The 17,439-nt window shown below is 41.4% G+C and overlaps 1 protein-coding gene across 1 annotated transcript; it reads left to right on the top strand.

Moving 5' to 3' along the window:
* The first annotated feature begins 58 nt into the window (after window positions 1–58).
* On the top strand, window positions 59–17,096 carry nol8 (nucleolar protein 8). The gene is given in 19 exon segments (XM_031296798.2): window positions 59–225; window positions 3,526–3,548; window positions 3,551–3,673; window positions 4,118–4,180; window positions 4,901–4,979; window positions 5,598–5,754; window positions 6,420–6,730; window positions 7,615–7,883; window positions 8,606–9,990; window positions 10,911–11,126; window positions 11,261–11,386; window positions 11,480–11,573; window positions 12,597–12,735; window positions 12,858–12,941; window positions 13,184–13,515; window positions 13,636–13,774; window positions 14,433–14,494; window positions 14,676–14,758; window positions 16,628–17,096. Coding segments are annotated over 19 exon segments (3,801 nt in total). The 5' UTR covers window positions 59–169; the 3' UTR covers window positions 16,688–17,096.
* The last annotated feature ends 343 nt before the right edge of the window (window positions 17,097–17,439 follow it).

The raw sequence follows: 17,439 nt of genomic DNA, 5'->3' as shown, positions 1-17,439 counted from the left end.
TTATTTCTTTATCTATTAACCGTGATAATTCAACATTTTATAAATAAACGTACCGGCATCTGTTCCGGCCTTTATTTATATTTTGTTTTCTCTAAAGCTGTTTTTCAATGTAACACAGCGGAACGTTTCGGTTCTGCGGAAACAAGTGCGGAAGGGAAAGTCAGCAGGAATGCAGCAGTGCAGCCCGGACAGAGTTAACTGTAACACCAGCTGGATACATGTGAGGTAAACATTTGTTGGTTTTTCTGCCGATATCAATTTAACGAGTAGTTTGGTCGTGATAACTTTATCAGCTCAGTTATAAGTGTATTTATTTAGAGGTAGTAGTTTATATAGACTTTGTGTGCCGCTGTTTTAGTTCTTACAACGATTCAGTGGATATCTTGCCCTATGACGGTCTCTGCCTCACTGGCTGCTGGCTCACACTCGCACTATAACGTTACTTGCTCTACTTGGACTATGTACACTTTTTTTAAATTAGCATCCAAACTGTATATATTGACCTATAGCGTATTCATATTATACCATTGTCTAAACTGCACATGTCGGATCTATAGTCATACCTCCAGGTGTGTAATCTGTATATATTGTCCACTCTTACAATAACTTTTAGCCTACTTAACGTTACACCTGCACTATAACTTTTATACTCCTACTTGCACTGACTACTGTTGCTGTAGCACATGTTTATACTCTTCACACACTGTACATATCTTTGCATATTTATTACACACTGTCCATACTGTTAAAACTATACAGTGGTGGACAAGAATTCAGAGCTTTTACTTAAATAAAAGTAACAAAACTACACTGTAACAAAAGTAATGTTAAAAATAGTCCAAGTAAAAGTCCTACATTTCAAATCATACTTAAGGAAAAGTACAAGAGTATCATCATTAAAAAATGTACTGAAAGTAAATGTAGGCTACTCATCATGCAGAATGACCCAGTTCAGATTCATATAGGCTATATTATTTTACTGAATTATGATTATTGATGCATTTATGTGTTCATCACTTTATTGTTGCAGCTGGTAAAGGTGGAGCTTAATTTAATTACACACTGGAGTAGCTTAACCTGTAATAATACTACATAATTTATTAGTTAATTATATTTTGTATTAATAATCTACATCTGCAAAGTAACTAGAGCTATCAAATAAATGTAGTGTAGTAAAGAGTACAATATTTGCCTCTGAGATGTGGTGGAGTAGAAGTATAAAGTAGCATAGCTTAGAAATACTCAAGTAACGTATACCAAGTACCTCAAACATGTACCTAATACAGTGCTTTAGTAAATGTACTTAGTTATATTCTATATACTGTCTATGGTTATATTCCACCACTCCACTGATACTGTATACATTCAGCGTATTCATATCTACCGCTTACTATCTATAATGTTTATTATTCATATTACCACTCAACATATGTACATTACTCTGCACTTTACTGCTTTTTGCACTTCTGTTTAGGTGCTAAACTTCATTTGTTGTCACAGTACCTGCGCTCTGTGCAGTGACAATGAAGTTGAATCTAATCTAATTCAGATGGAGCTGGATGGAGACGGTAAAGTCCACTAATCGTCAAGAAGTTGCGTCGGTTTCGTTTTACTTACTTATTTTCCCTCTTAGCGTAGCCTGTCCACACAGGGACTATGGTTGTGATCATGTGAATCCTATCATGTTATTGAATCTTCTCATTTCATTGTTGTCACTTACTAGTGTATTATTAGGACATAACAACAGCTCTGCAATTAACCCCCTACCTCCATGAAAGTTATAATGTTCAGCTTTGGGCTGAAACTGTTTTAGAGAGGTGTTGATTCAACTTCAAAGTCATTTATGAGGATGTAGTTTTAATAATCACCTACAAGGATTTTATGAAGATAAAGCTGGCAGAATCAGATCCTTTCTAGCTGACAGAGGGAGCAAACCTACACTCCTGTAAAGATTCCTAAACCTGTCACCAGTTATGAATCTAATAGTGCTATTATACAAAAATACAAATAAATGACTCCTGGACTTTTGTTGGACTTTTTCAGTCCAACCACGTATCACAAAACGTATATCAGAAGTAGGTTTTCATATACAAGGAATTTGCTTTGGTGCAAAAAGAAAAACAAGTAACAAGAAACCGGTAACGAAAGTCAAGAATCATAAATATAAAATAGAAATATATGGTTGGAATGTGCAAAAATTGACCGAGGAATGTGACTATAAAAGTTCTTTGTTTCACTGTTATGAAACAAAGAACCTGCAAATTCGGAAATGACGACAGTTAAAAATGAACTAGTTTTTAAAAAAAAAAAAAAAAAAATTATTTATTTTACTTATTAATCCATTATCAAAATTTGTCATTGAGTACATTTTTTGTTGATCAACTAATCAAACATTTTTGGCACTGCTCAGGTGTAGGGCTGGGTATCGCCAATGATTTCCCGAATCAATTCAATGTCGATTTGATTACATTTCTATATTAATAGGCCTATGTCACACTTCCTGCTTCCGGAACGCGGAGTAGGGAATCAGAACTTCCGGTCAACAGTCCCTTTCTCCATAAGGATTTAGAATATCAGTCATAATGTCTAAACCATCCGAGGTAGACTGACCCTGAGCTACGTGGTTGTGAAACGAAGGTTTCTGCTCCTGTAGACGCTAGAAGTCTGTATGAAATCAACCTTGTTTTAAGAAAAACATGTTTTATATGTGATCTTATGGAGAAAAACTACACTACACACAATCCTAAGTGTAACAGCAACGTCTCGGATTGGTCCAACTCGCTGTTACCATAGAAACGTTTACCGTACCCGCGAACGGCTAGAGCGAGCTTCTACCATTGAAGTCTATGATAGTTTCTGTACACGGTCTTGTACCTTTTGTCTTTTTTTGCCGTTTTCAAAAAGTTTTTTTACTTTGAGAGTGTTCATTTACAATCCGAACCATATCGTCGTAGGTGACTTCAGGCAGGTTGCGGAGAGACTTGGTCCAGCAGTATCTATCGGGCCCCGCCATTGTAAAAAGCTAACTGGAAGAGCTGTATCCCCACTCAGAGACGTTCTTCCGGTCTTCAATTGTTGCGTGACATAGGCCTATATCGATTAGGTTAGGGAAATTTCAGTTACAATGCCATTTGCTTGGATATAAAAGAGATTCTCAGAGAACTTATGCTGTAAATTGTACAAGCAAGAAGCAACCCTCAAATATATTATATAATGCACCAGGTTAATGTTTACATTAAGAACTGACCCCCAAAAAAGTTTTTTTTAAAGTACTTTTTACTTACACATCCATGGTGAAAAGGCATATGTTAAAAAGATCGATTTCAGGATTTTATTAATCGATATCAGATCACTCAAACAAAGATCAATTTTAAGTGGAGAATTGATCATTTTAACCCAGCCCTGGTCAGTGCAGATACTCACACAGAAACCTTGTGGTTCATCAAAGTCGGCCCCCATCTGTGGTCGATTGACGAGTAACCGAACAGTTCGATGGCTGACCTCCTGTGTTTGTTGTCTGTGCAGTGACAGTGTTGTCGTGGATACGGAGCGATGAGACGGCTGTACGTCGGCGGGTTGAGCCACACGGTCACCCAGAAGGATCTAAAGGATCGATTCGGAAAGTTTGGAGAGGTGGAGGATGTGGAGCTCCGGACCAGGAGGGACGACGAGGGTGAGGAATCCAGTACACGCTCTTACCCTCAGACAGCCATGATGATGATAACAGTGTTTTGATTTTTAAATTCTTTTCCATTCTGATTATTTCTATGCTGCATGTTTTACACATTCTGAGCTGAAACATGCTTGACATGTGTACATAATCCACCGATGTCGGCGTTGTCATTATTATGTGAGCCTGTTAAAATCCCTTCGATGCATTTAAGGAAGCTCTCATAGCTGATACTTCAGTTTGAAGTACATGCGTTTTGTTGTTAATGGGATAATCAATTACCCTTATCATGCTGTAGTGAACAGAAACGTTTTGGGCTTCTTTTCTATTTGCGGTTGTTGCTGTTGCGGTTCCATCAGATGTAAATGATTACATATTTAGTTGTTTTATATTGTTTTTGTTCTGAAGTTCCTCACTGACCTGCATGTGTTCTCACTCTTGTTGCAGGCGTTCCTTACAAAACCTTTGGCTACATTAACATCAACATTTCAGACGCCGACCTGAAGAAATGTAAGTGAACTAATCCAGTGATTTTCAACTACTGTGCCGTGAGGGATCGTCCTGTGTGCCGTGGGAAATTATCCGATTTTACTTAATTTAGCCAACAATTTTTTTTGATTGAGTTACTGCAAATAATTTGCCATTGTTGCGCATCTGTGCCTGCAATGTGATGACTGGCAGAGAAATGAAATACTATTCTGTGTCAGTAGGTGGCAGTATAGCGCAATAATGACCTTGTTGATTTAAGACAATAGAATTACTGCCACAAGGTGGCAGTGACGGGATGTAAGCAGTAGGGCCGAGATCATCGATGTAAGCCTGCAACAGCGATTAATACATTTTTAAAAAGGAAAAATGCAGATTCTGATCTTATTAGGCTACAGTGTGTCATTTTGTAACATTTTTGGTTGGTGGTGTGCCGCGGCATTGTAAAAAATATGCCGTGGCTCAAAAAAGGTTGAAAAACACTGAACTAATCCATCCATCTGAACATGTCATTTAGTGTCATTTAGTCGTCAAGTCTTATTTCACCAAAAACGGGAGAAAAAACTGTCACTGTGGGGAGATAACACACTTCATAGACCATTTTTCAGTTTCTAGAACTAAAAACCGAATCAGGGAAATCACTGCAGAATTCTGGTTCTGGAAACGTATTACTGTGTTAGTGTCCTTTACCTTGTGTTTAGCGTAACTGACACTAGAGCTGAGGTCAGTGTGTTTCCTCTGCAGGTTTGACGGTGCTGAACAAATCCAAATGGAAAGGAGGAACTCTGCAGATTGAAACAGCCAAGGAGAGTTTCCTGCACAGGTACAGTCATGTTCTACACAAAACGCAACACAAAAATGACTACGGGATGGGAGGAAGTGGACCTGTTTAAAAATCCGTCAATTTCATTTTAAGAAAGGCTGAAACTAACAATTACTCTCAGGATCGACTAATCTGTTGATTATTTTCTTGATTTAAGTAAGAAAACATTGCCATCAAATTTTCCCAGAGTCCAAAGTGACCAATCGTCCAAAACTCAAAGACATTTATTAATTGACAATAATATAAAAAAATTAAAAAAAATGCAGTTTATCCCTACATCTGAAAAGCTGCAACCAGAGAACAGCTGATTGTTTTGCTTGATAAATGTTTCAAGCGATTGATAGACTATCAGAATAGCTGCTGATTAGTTTGTGTGTGTCTGTGAATTTGCACACTGGTGTGAAAAAACAGGAGCTGGTGTGTCAGGGAATTAAACGCATTAAGGAGGATCCACACGCTGTTTGATTTGACAATTTAAGAATTCAATATTCTATATATATATATATATATATATATACTGTATGTATTCTACCTCCCTGAAGCACACACTGATGATCTATGATGATAGGTTGTTCCTGATCCCAGTGGGTGGTGAGTTTGTGGTATTTGTGTCTTTAGGCTGGCTGAGGAGCGGCAGACGGCAGCAGAACAGCGCCTCCCTCAGACCGCAGCTGAGGACGTGAGACAGAAGATGCTGGACTCCCTGAGCAAAGCTGGCGTGGACAACTTCACCATGAAGGCTGCGGTGCCAGGGACCGAAGTGCCAGGACACAAGGTCTAGTCATCTACTGCTTCCCGTTTCTGTTTTGGACATCAGATTCAGTAGAGCTCAAATAATACTTTATTTTAATTTTAGGCCGATACCAATATCAGTACTTTTTTTTTTTTTTTTTTTTTTTTTAACATTGTAAAAACAAATGAAATGTAATGAAGACACTGGTTCTCAATTGCCTCACACATATCTTTTGCATTTCTGTTCTGACAGTTCTTCATGTTTAGAAGTACGCTGCCTGGACAGAAATATGGAGGCACCCAAGTGTTTGTTTACCACAAATTCTCATAAAAAGCAGGCATTCAAATAATGGCAGAGTCGCAAATAACAGCCAAGAAAAACAATTACAGGCCCAGTAAAAACAACACACTGAGGAGGCTGAAATAATGCCTGTAGCAAACAACAATAGCTAACATGATACCTTCACAGCAGTAATTCCATCAGTACAACAGAGTCGTGTCATGCTCACCACTCTGCTCGCTTAAACGTTTTTTCCTTAACTGGTGTTAAACACTTGCTGTAGATTTTTCATATTAAAGCCTGCAAGCAAAGGCCTTGTTCTCTCTGCCACTGAGGGAAAAGAATGAACGCTAATTGTCTTTATTAAACGCACAGCATCATGTGTGAGCATGAAGGTGTTGACTGTCCTCTGGGTGCTCTGGTTTCAGGACTGGGTGGTCAGTAAATTTGGACGAGTCCTCCCCGTCCTGCAGCTCAGGAGTCAAAAAGGCAGCAGAGCTCGGACCCTGAAGTACGACCCGTCCAAATACAGCCACAACATCCGCAAGCTGGACCGGTCCACCGCAGACCAGCCAACCACAGACCGGCCCACACCTGTCACCCAGCTCACCTGGGAGGTGCAGGGAGGGGACGATGACATCAGCAAGAAGAGGCGGGGAGAGTTTCCTCCGTATGAGCCACCGACACGCAAGAGTCGGACAGACGTGGTCAACTCCCACACTGCCGAGGGCAGAACCAGGTACCGATGTGATGCTTTCTGATGCTGACAACCTAAACCTAAAGGTTCCTCTTGTCCCTGGGATTCACAACTCCCAGATTTTCCCGGAGAGTCGAATTCTCTGCTGGTAGACACCAGCAGAGAATTTCTGCTGATGTCTGGGATTCTCAAAAGTGTGTATCTGATTTGTAGCTGATCTCTAGCATTCCTGGTCTTCTCAGAAGTCCCAACTAGTTCATAACTTTCCATATTTTCCCAGTTCTTTCCAGGATTCTCAGTAGTGCCTTCTAGTTTATTGGAATCCCAAATGTTCCTCAATGTTTCTCTAATGTCTGCTGGCTACTCAGTGATCCCTGCTGGTTTCAGGTACTACAGATTTCAAAGTGTTGATCCCAGGATTCTCAACGATTTCTACTAGTTTCTGGGATTCCTAAATCTTCCTAATGGTTTTTGAAATCCTTATTAGTTCTTACTCGATTCCCAAAAGCTAAAGTTGGTTTGTTGAATTCCCAAATGCTCCCGCCGATTACTTTGATTGAAGATTAAAGTGGTTTCTTTAGTTCTCATTATCAAACATTTTACATTTGATATAGAAGCTGATAAATATCAAAACATTTTCTTTGGTTTTTGATATTTTTCTCACAGATACTGTATTATGTATATTTACTCCAAGATGGGAAAATACAGCATCATTCCCAGCGGTGTGGACTTGAGTCTAGAATTGTGAATTATGATTGCTTTGTTGGTATTTATAATTTAATGTTCCTTACAGTTTGGCGAGGAACGATTATGAATATTTTAGGTCTCTTTGAATATTTGAGTATTAAGTATTAACTTAATCCACTTCTGGGATCTACATAGTGTGTTATTCTGCTCCCATCAGCCTGTCTCCGTTCTTCTCTTAGATTGAAGCAGACGGTTGACTCTGTCAACAGCACCGAGGCTCATCCGTTCACCAACGGACACGAACCACCAACCGACCACCGACTGGCCCAGGGGAAGGGGCCACGTTTGACTGACAGCGATATGGATTCAGACGAGGAAATCCGCAGAATGGCGAGGGCCCACGACCCCTCCCATGCTGCACTGTGGCAGGAAAAGGAGGATGATAAGCTGGAAGTAGTCGGACTCGACTACTTGGAGAAGTCCAGCCATGCTCGTCAGCAGCAGAAAGGTAACGAAACACATTCCTCTTTAGAGAATTAGAACTTTTCTCTTTGTCATTTCTCTTATAGAGGAGCTTCTTCTTAAATAAATATATATTGGGTTATACATTTTTGATAAAGATCTTTTATATTAGGTTATTGAAGAAAAGTGACCAAAATATATAGTGAGCGGTACATTTTAACAGTGTGAAAATAAACGTATCTGTGCTCAAACTATGGCGAGGAGACACTCCATTTCTTGGATACCCGTATATCTGTGAAAAACTGAACTATTGGCTGCTATTTCATCCAAGTCAATGTATTGGTGGAGCTGTAATGATAACCAATAGAAATGATGTGTAAAAGAATGAAAATAAGATAATAGAATGCAGAAAATAAGATTTTAACATTTTCTTAAAGGTTAGAGCAATTTAGGTTAGAAATTAATTGGAGTGGTGTCTCATTTCATAGGGGTATGTTTTCACTCCTACCCCTTACCACTCGGTTTCGAGGGACAAGGGCTAGGGGTAAGATGAGAAATGAGATTCAGCCTAAGACATACTTTATTGATCCTGCACGGGGAATTTACATTTTATCACTCTGTTGTTATTACTTAAGAAAATAAGGACCAACTCGTAGTTCCAGGAAGGTTTGTAAATGTAGTGCCTGAAGCTCAGGATGTATCTAATGACAAGGCAAAAACTCTTAAATATGCTGTGGAAATGTGACAAACTTTTCTTCGGGATTCCAGGTAGTGCAGGTGACGAAGAAGAGAATGACTACGACTCGGCAGACACAGATGAACTCTTCGCCTCCAGGAAACCTCCTCCTCCAGCGCAGGAGAGACTGACTCTGCCCACTGCAGAACAGCTCGCAGGAAACGAGACGGACAAGAAGAGAAAGATGAAGAAGAAAGGTAAAGCTGGAGAGGAAGAGGACAATTCGGCAGATTCTGAAAAACACGTCGCCTCCAGGAAACCGTCCTCCGCACAGCAGAGCGCGGATTATGATAAGCCCGGTTCTCAGAACCAAAGTAAGAAGATAAAAGTCCTCCCTGTTGTAAAACCCCCTTCCTCAGAATCAGATAGTGATGTGGATGATGATGATGAAGATGATGTGGATGATGATGATGATGAAGAGGAGGAGAAGTTAGAATCGGCTGATTACAGTTCAGATTCTGATTATGAAGCCATGTTTTCTAACGTCACCCGTCTGGAGATCTCTCTGGCTGATCTACAGAGGCTAGCTGAAGAATCCCAGCAGACCTGTAAGACTACGGCTCCCAGCGTCCTCGGCGCCTCCCGGGAACAAGAAACCAACCTCACATCCAGGCCTCCAGAACGACCCGCTCCCAAGAAAGGCACGACGCCGGAAGAGATCCTCGCCGCCCTCATGGAGGAGGACAGCAGCGGGGACGAGCAGAAGAAGACAAAGAAAAGGAAAGGCGTCGTGTCAGCGCCGCTGCCTGCCTTCCAGGGAACGAGAGCGCTGAACGACAGATCACAAACGGATGAGTGTCGGAAGGAAGAGGAGGAAGAGGAGAAGGAGGGGGGAAGAGGAGGTCAGGTTAAAAAACAGAAGCTGGACTCTGAAGCTCCTCTGCTGAACCACAGGGCAACGGGCGGCAAAACCAGCGGACAGAAACACAGCGAAACACAGAATACATCTTCAGAGAGCGAGGAGGAGGAGGAGGAGGAGGAGGAGGACATGGCTGAGAAAGCTGAGACAGTTTCCTCCTCTAGCAGTGATGATGATGATGATGATGAGGAAGAGGAGAGGATGAAGGCCAATCAGATTGATGTTAGAGCTAAAGCTGCAGCAACCGTTCCATCTTCGCCCTCCAGCTCCTCCGCTGAGGAAGACGAGGACGAGCAAGAGATGATTTCAGCTGAAGCTGCCGTGAAAGCAGCTCCTCCCCCTGCTCCTCACAGCGAGTCCTCCTCCAGCGAGGAAGAGGAGGAGGAGGAGGAGGAGGAGGAAGAAGAGGAGGAGGCTCCTCCCCGGGTGGCGTTAGGAGCTGCCGAGGAAGAGGAGCGGCAGAGGAAGGCCAACACGAGGAGGCTGGCTGCCGTCAAGCAGAGACAGAAAGAGGCTGAAGAACACAAGAAGCTGATCCAGGGAGCTCTGGCCAACCTGGTGGGTGCAGCACGGCTCAGGGTCACATGGTCCAGGCCCTTCCTGGAAGGGCTGCTGGAGCTTGGATCTGGCCTCAATGGCTTTAGGTTGAATTTTGGGGTCGAGGCTGGAACATTTTTTTTAAACTTCTACGATGTTTAATTACAATAAATGAATAAATGGATGAATTAAAAAAGATATTGTAAGTTAGTTAAACATGAGCTAAGTCTTGACCTTTTGATTAGTACAGTTTAGTGAACATTGCAATTAGAGGTGTGAATCTTCACTGATCATTCGATTACGATTATCATGTCTTCGATTTGATATCTCGATGCGTCAAATACATTTTTCTATTGAAGCCGTATAGGATATTTAATTCATAGCTTTTCAAGCTTCAAAAACAAAACATTTTGCAGTTCTCTAATATTAAATAAATTGGATACATAAAACTACAGCACTGAGCACATGGCACTTCCTGAATGTGCAAAACATAACAGAGTATGTAAACAGAAAGGTTGTTAGGCCTACATTAAATTGTAAACAGAAATAATCGATTATGGCCCGGCCGATTATCGATGCAGCATCGTCCATGTCCACGATTCGATGCATCGATTATTTGATTAATTTCAACACCTCTAATTACAATTATGCGTTATAAACCTCTTATTGGCCGGCTGTTATGTGTTGACAGGGGTTCTGGTCAATCCGAGTTCTCTGTGGGTCAGACTTCTTTTAACTCTGCGTTGGTACACATCTTAAAATTAAACCTGCAAACACTGATTGTTTTGGCCACTTACGCAAACATTGACACATTTTCACCTTTTTAAAGTTGATGGAGTATTCAGTTGTGTGTGTGTGTGAACACATCCAGCAGCACACATGGAGGAACATTAGCATTCCATATGGAGTCGTGTTTAACGCACAATATTCATCTCCGTTAGGATGCTCCAACAGCAGGGGCAGGGAAGCACATCGTCTTTGGCTCTGATGATGATGATGATGAGGGTGATGATGGTGTTGGTAATGATGCAGATAAGCAGCAGGCAACCTCAGTGGTCACGACGTCAAAGAAGACTCTGTTCCAGGACAGCCAATCAGAGGACGAGGCCACAGGTGATGAGGCAGCAGTCAATGAGAACGACACAACACAAGGAAAGGTGAGTGAAGAGTTACTGATGGTACGTAGTTAGTTTATAATCTACCTGTGAATTTATGTAAATGCCCGTATGTGTTTATTATTCATTGTGTGTGTGTGTGTGTGTGTGTGTGTGTGTGTGTGTCTGTCTCTCAGGTGCGTCTGAAGCCATCGGGCCCTCAGCTGTTTGGCGGCAGTGAGAACGAGGAGGATGCTGATGAAGAGGAGGATGGCTGCAGGTTTGACATCAGGCCTCAGTTTGAAGGCCAAGCAGGACAGAAGGTGAGAAGCAGACACGGTGCTCCGTCTGCTTACATATCTCTTCATATATTATATTACATCAATTAAACGCAAATCCATAACTGTGTTGTCCAGCTGATGGAGCTGCAGTCTCGCTTCGGGACGGACCAGCGTTTCAGGATGGACTCTCGCTTCCTAGAGGAGGAAGAGGACAACGAGGAGACATCAGGTTAGGCTGAGGGTGGGGGGTGTGCTCTGGTCCGTGTATGTAAAAAAAAAAAAAAAAACGATAAAGAACGGATGACGGGGGACTGATTATGTTTATTGTGCAAATTGTAGTTTAGTGAAGTCCATAAATCTGTTGCTTCAGTAATGGTGTTAGCTAACATTACTTACAGAGACATAATGTTACTGAAATGTTGGGATGATGCTGAGTAGTGCAGCAGGTCCGCTTCATTTTGGGGTGGTGGAGTATATATACAATCCTCCAATCAGGAGAATAACGTGTGTGAGTCCACAGATGCATGCAGGTCATTGAATACGATTTCACATTTAATCATGAATTAGCTTATTGGTCCATTTGTCCGTCTTTGACTCATTGACGAATTTTAAAGGTCCCATGACATGGTGCTCTTTGGATGCTTTTATATAGCCTCAGTGGTCCCCTAATACTGTATCTGAAGTCTCTTTCCCGAAATTCAGCCTTGGTGCAGAATTACAGCCACTAGAGCCAGTCCCACAATGAGCTTTCCTTAGGATGTGCCATTTCTGTGTCTGTAGCTTTAAATGCTATTGAGGAGGAGAGAGGGGGGGGGCAAGGTGGAGGGTGGGGGTGTGGCCTTGACCAACTGCCACTTTGCTTGTTTGAAACTGGACCTTTTAATACATTTTATCATCGTTGTTTTCAGAAGTTATGTTTATTTCATTCTCATCTCGTTTTCGCTACAAAAGAGGTCGTCAGGGGAATATTTTTCTACATACAGTAGTAGTAGTAGTAGTAGTAGTAGTAGTAGTAGTAGTAGTAGTAGTAGTAGTAGTAGTAGTTATAAAGCCTTACCAGTAGTGGAACTCACAATATAAGGTTTGTCTTGAGGATGGCGCTAAGAAAGATAATGGGGTTGTTCAAATCTAAAGGGAGATGAAATGGGAACTTCTCCGATTAGATCTGGAAATATCTGACCAATGTGACCACGCAATATGAAACCTGTGAGCATCTCTTCTCTGGTGAATAAAGCGACTGTTTGCGATGCAGAGAAAAAGAAGAGCGTGAATGAGGAAGAGGAGGCTCTGGACGAAGAGAGGAAGAAGAACCTGTCCATCCTGCAGAGCGTCCTCGGCAGCAGCCAACAAACCTGCAGCAGCAAGACGGCCGGCAAAGCCAAGACCTTCAGGTCGGCCACACAAACTCGCGCACATTCACAGAGTCTGGACCGCATCCCGTTCTGAACGGGAACATTTGATATTCAATAGGAAACGAAAAAGATTATTAAAAGAAAAAAACGTGTGTTCGCAGAGACGTCTCAGCGCTGCATTACGACCCCAGCAAAGAGGAACACGCTGCGTTTGAGACTAAAACCGATGAAACCAAGAAGGAGAGGTATGGACATGAAAACTATGAACGCATCAACTGAATCTACATCAGCACAGATATTGACTGTGTTAACCAGAAATCTTGTATTTGAGAAACTTTAATTTCTATGTGAAATTAAAGTCTTAGTATAGAAAAAAAACACTAAAGTACTCATCCAATCACAGTGTTCTGTCTGATAATGTTATGTCCACATTATCAGCTCTACCTGTTCTCCAGTAAAACCGTCATGTGATCTGTTGTCTTCACAGCAAAGCGGCCAGGAGGAAGAAGAGGGAGGAGGCTCAGAAACTTCCGGAGGTTTCTAAGGAGATTTACTACGACGTGTCCGGTGACCTGAAGGCCGTGTTTGGTCAAACCAAGAAGGATGACGTCGCTGGAGAAGACAAGAAGACGAACTGGGACCAAGAGGAAGAACGAGAAGAGGAGGAGGAGGAGGAGGAGGAGGAAGGAGGGAAGGAAGAACGGCAAACCTTGCAGTCATCTCTCCTCTTCGCTGCTCCCAGCGCAGAGAAAGAGGAGGCGTCTGGATTTAAATTCTCCTTCTTTGGAGACGACACAGAAACAGGAAGTGGAGAGACAGGTAGGTCATATCTCAGATATTTATCTCAGACTGTCGGGGGGGTGGGGGAGCGGGGGGGGAGAGATATGTTTTCCTAATTTTTTTTTTTTTTTTTTTTTTTTTTAATCTCTCTGCCGGCAGAGTACAAAGTAGAGAGCATCCAAGCGCCAAAGGTGTCATGGCAACAAGACCTACGTTTCCATGACAGCAGCTCAGATGAAGATGAGGAAGAGCAGGAGGACGAGGAGGAGCAAAGCAACGTCGCCGCTTTAACCACAGAGTGAGAACAATGAAGACCAAATCCGGTCAACTGCTCCGTGTGTGTTTTTAATGTGGCTTGTATGACATAGTTTAACCTCATCTCCAGTCAAAGTCCCCACTAGCGCTGCAGCTAACCACTGTCTTCATTATCCACGAGTCTGCTGAGTATTTTCCTAATTAATGGATTGTTTATATAAAATGTCAGGAAACTGTGAAAATGGCCATTAGAATTTCCCAAAGCCCAAGGTGGCGTCAATCTGTCCAAAAAAAAAAAAAAAAAAAGTTCTTAATATCAACTGACAAAGAAAAGCTGGAAATGCCGACATTTAAGAAACGGCGAATGTTTGACTGAAACAATAGAATCAGATGTCAAAATAGTTGTTGGACGAATAGATTAATGGAGTATCTGTTTGAGGATGAGACGTGATGAACCTTCAAGCTTCCTCTCCTTGAAAGCATTCATGGGGTTGCAACCACAAAAGTCAAGTCACTGAATAAAGTGGGAGTGATTGTTGTCTGTTTCAGAAAGTTACTAAACTTGTTGGACGCACGTCATACGCACACATACACGTGTGTTTAAAGTATACTGAGACCTTGACCCTTACATTCGTGTGTGTGTGTGTGTGTGTGTGTGTATGTGTGTGTGTGTGTGTGTGTGTGTGTCCCTTACTGTTCAGAGAGGAAACTACTTCAAAGACAGACCTATTCTTCTTCTATCCTGAAGACAGCAGACTGACAGGTAGGATGAAGATTATAAAATAAATATATTTTTTTGTGATTCACATCGCTACTGTTAAGATGTTTTCCCGGGGTGAAACCAACATTACAGAGAACTAGAGGATTCATTTAAATGTTGTACTTTTTCTTTAAAGTTGATGGGTTGTTTTTTTTTTGTTTTTTTTTTCTCTTTCCTCCATCAGAGGGCCCCAGGTTGTTCTGTCGTACCTCTCACCTGGAAGAGCAGAGGGAGCAGTGGGAGGAAAGGAGGAGCGAGCTCAGACAGGTACACGTCAGTTTGCACTAACTGTTCACAGCAGCATGATCGGAAACCGCCTCATCATATTTAACTTGTGAAGTATTAAACCTGGTGGACATTTTCATACTGAATTCACGTTTGAGTAACCGTGGTAAGAACTTCCTGCAAGACCTTTTTTTTTGCGCGTTAGTTTTAAAACATTTTTTAAAGTGTAACTTTACACTAAATCTACTTTGAGTTTGTAAGTGATGCATGTACAGGCAATGTCACATTAATCACAACTACTACTACTTCTACTACTACTAGTAAGCTAGTAGTTTACACTGTTGATCAGTGTTAACAGTATTTCAGTTCAACTCCACTTTATTGTCATGTGTATTCAAAGTTCTTGTGCTCTGCCTTAACTCAGGTGACACACGACAAACCTACATACACATTGATCCATGTATATGTACACAATAATTCATAAGCAATATACAGTCCTTCCAGAAAAATGCGGAGTTTTTTTGTGATTGTTGTGGGCAAAAATCCTTGATTATGCGGCACGTTTTCTTAAAAAATGCGATGGAATATGCGGGATATTTATGCAATTCTATGAGATGAAATTGCGGGAACTTGCAAAAACTGTGGTTTCATCATGGCTTCATCGCGGGGTTTGCAGCTTTTCGATGATGTTCACGTCGCATAATTACGTCACTTCATAACATTCCCATGGCAACAGGGGAAAATGGCTGCTCTTGTGTGACGTAAACGCAACATTTTTCAACTTTCTGCTAAGATATATGTGACTTTTTTGCAATGAAAATGCGGGGATTATGAAATCATGCAAGCCCCGCATGTTTTGCGCGGAAATCGGCAATTTATGCGGCGAAAGTGCGGCGTATTTGAAAAAATGCGGCTCCCGCATAAATATGCAGACTTTGGCTGATTATGCATTGAATTATGCGATCGCATAATCACGTATTTCTGGAGGGACTGAATATACTGTACACGATCACACAGCAAAGGAGGCGCATATGGGTGCATCAGCTGTTCAGTAACCTGACTGCCGGTAGAGAGAAACTATTACTGAGATGGGTGGTTTGTGATTTTATGCTCCATTAACATTTTCTTCGTAATGAGTCGGCATGGTATGGCGCCATCTTGATACACTTTACTTATCACCCTCCTTATCTGTTCTGTCATTCTCCATTGCCTCTACTGAAGCCTTGCTACACTAAGCTAGCAGTTGAAACATCTCTGAACCACCATTTGGACAGTTAGTGAAGATAGAGACTGCTCTCCCTGTCGGTTGGTAAAAACAGCTTCGGGTCCAAGGGTTTTACTACAGTCCTATGAATTCTGGCTGACTGTCATATGTATTTTCTAGGTATTGATATGACTGATACGCATTGTTGTTCTTTCACACAACTTGCAATGCTCTTGATCACAGCATCGGTAATGTAAGTTTGGGTCATCTTAGTGTTTCGGGTCTTTCAACGTCGGACACCCTGGTGGTCCAGGGTAAGCCAGTCAGGGATGATCGGGCCCCACCTTGTTTTAAAGTAGCAACAGTGATCCGCTGGGTCACCCCTCCACAGCACATCTTGATGCCTTTGCAGATTCTTCTTCACATGTAGAAATAGTATAAAAAGTATACACATCTACAGATTGTTCCACGCATTCACAAATCCGAATACAAATGTACGGTTTGAAAAACCTCTCCTTACATGTTTGCAAAATAATGTATCTACAATATTAAGCCCATTGAGTTGTTCCCCTTTTATTTGGCTTGTACTTGTTAGCCTATGTTATTGTAGACTAAATGTAGTTAATATCAACCTCAGACTGAGTGAAAGCCTGAACTGAAATGGGGAAGATTTCAAGATATTTCTACTTTCTTGTCTGTTTCCACAGGAGTACCGCAAAAAACACAAGGACGCCCGGAGGAAGCTTAAGTCCTCCCAGAAAAGCTGAGGATTATGGGAGGTGAAGTCTCTGTGTTTCAGTTTGGACTCACTGGTCTGGACTTCAGAATTATTTCTCCCCCCTCTGTGCCATTTTGTGCCCCAGACTGATTTTAGCAGTCAGCAGGAGGAAGACCAAATGGCCTGTGAAGACACAGATACCAAGTGAAAGATCATCAGTATCAGATTTATTTTTTATTTTAGTAAATACTGAGATATTTTGTGGTCAGAACTTCCTGTTGGTCCATCTGATTTGGTTTTCTTGTTAGTTGCCATGGAAACAATGCTGCAAATGAACTTCTGGACAATCCTCAGCAGCAGCCAATCGCAGCCTCAGAGGACCCAACCTGTAAAAATAATAAATGATTAAACAAACAAATGGTCAAATAAATAGAGAAAGTGTTAACAATATGATGAAACTTTATTGCACGTTATTTTATTTTACTGATGCCCCAGGCTGCATTTTCTTGATCCATTTATACTGTATATATTAGAGCTGGGCGATATGGAAAAAATCTAATGTCACGATATTGTTTACCAAATACCTCAATATCGATATTGCAGGGTTGACAATTGGTGCTTACAAAAAACTATTTACACTGAGATTTTTGATAAATAATCATTATTAATGTGTATATAATAACGAAGTGGGTAAAGGCAAATAATAGAAAAGCTAGAACAGTCTGGTAAATTCAAAAAATGACATCACTTTACTGTAATCCAGCCATTAAAACCAGGGACAGATAATACTTGTCATATCAC

Source organism: Sander lucioperca, chromosome 16, assembly GCF_008315115.2.
Source record: "Sander lucioperca isolate FBNREF2018 chromosome 16, SLUC_FBN_1.2, whole genome shotgun sequence".
Taxonomy (NCBI): domain Eukaryota; kingdom Metazoa; phylum Chordata; class Actinopteri; order Perciformes; family Percidae; genus Sander; species Sander lucioperca.
This window is presented reverse-complemented; position numbering and strand designations above follow the sequence as displayed.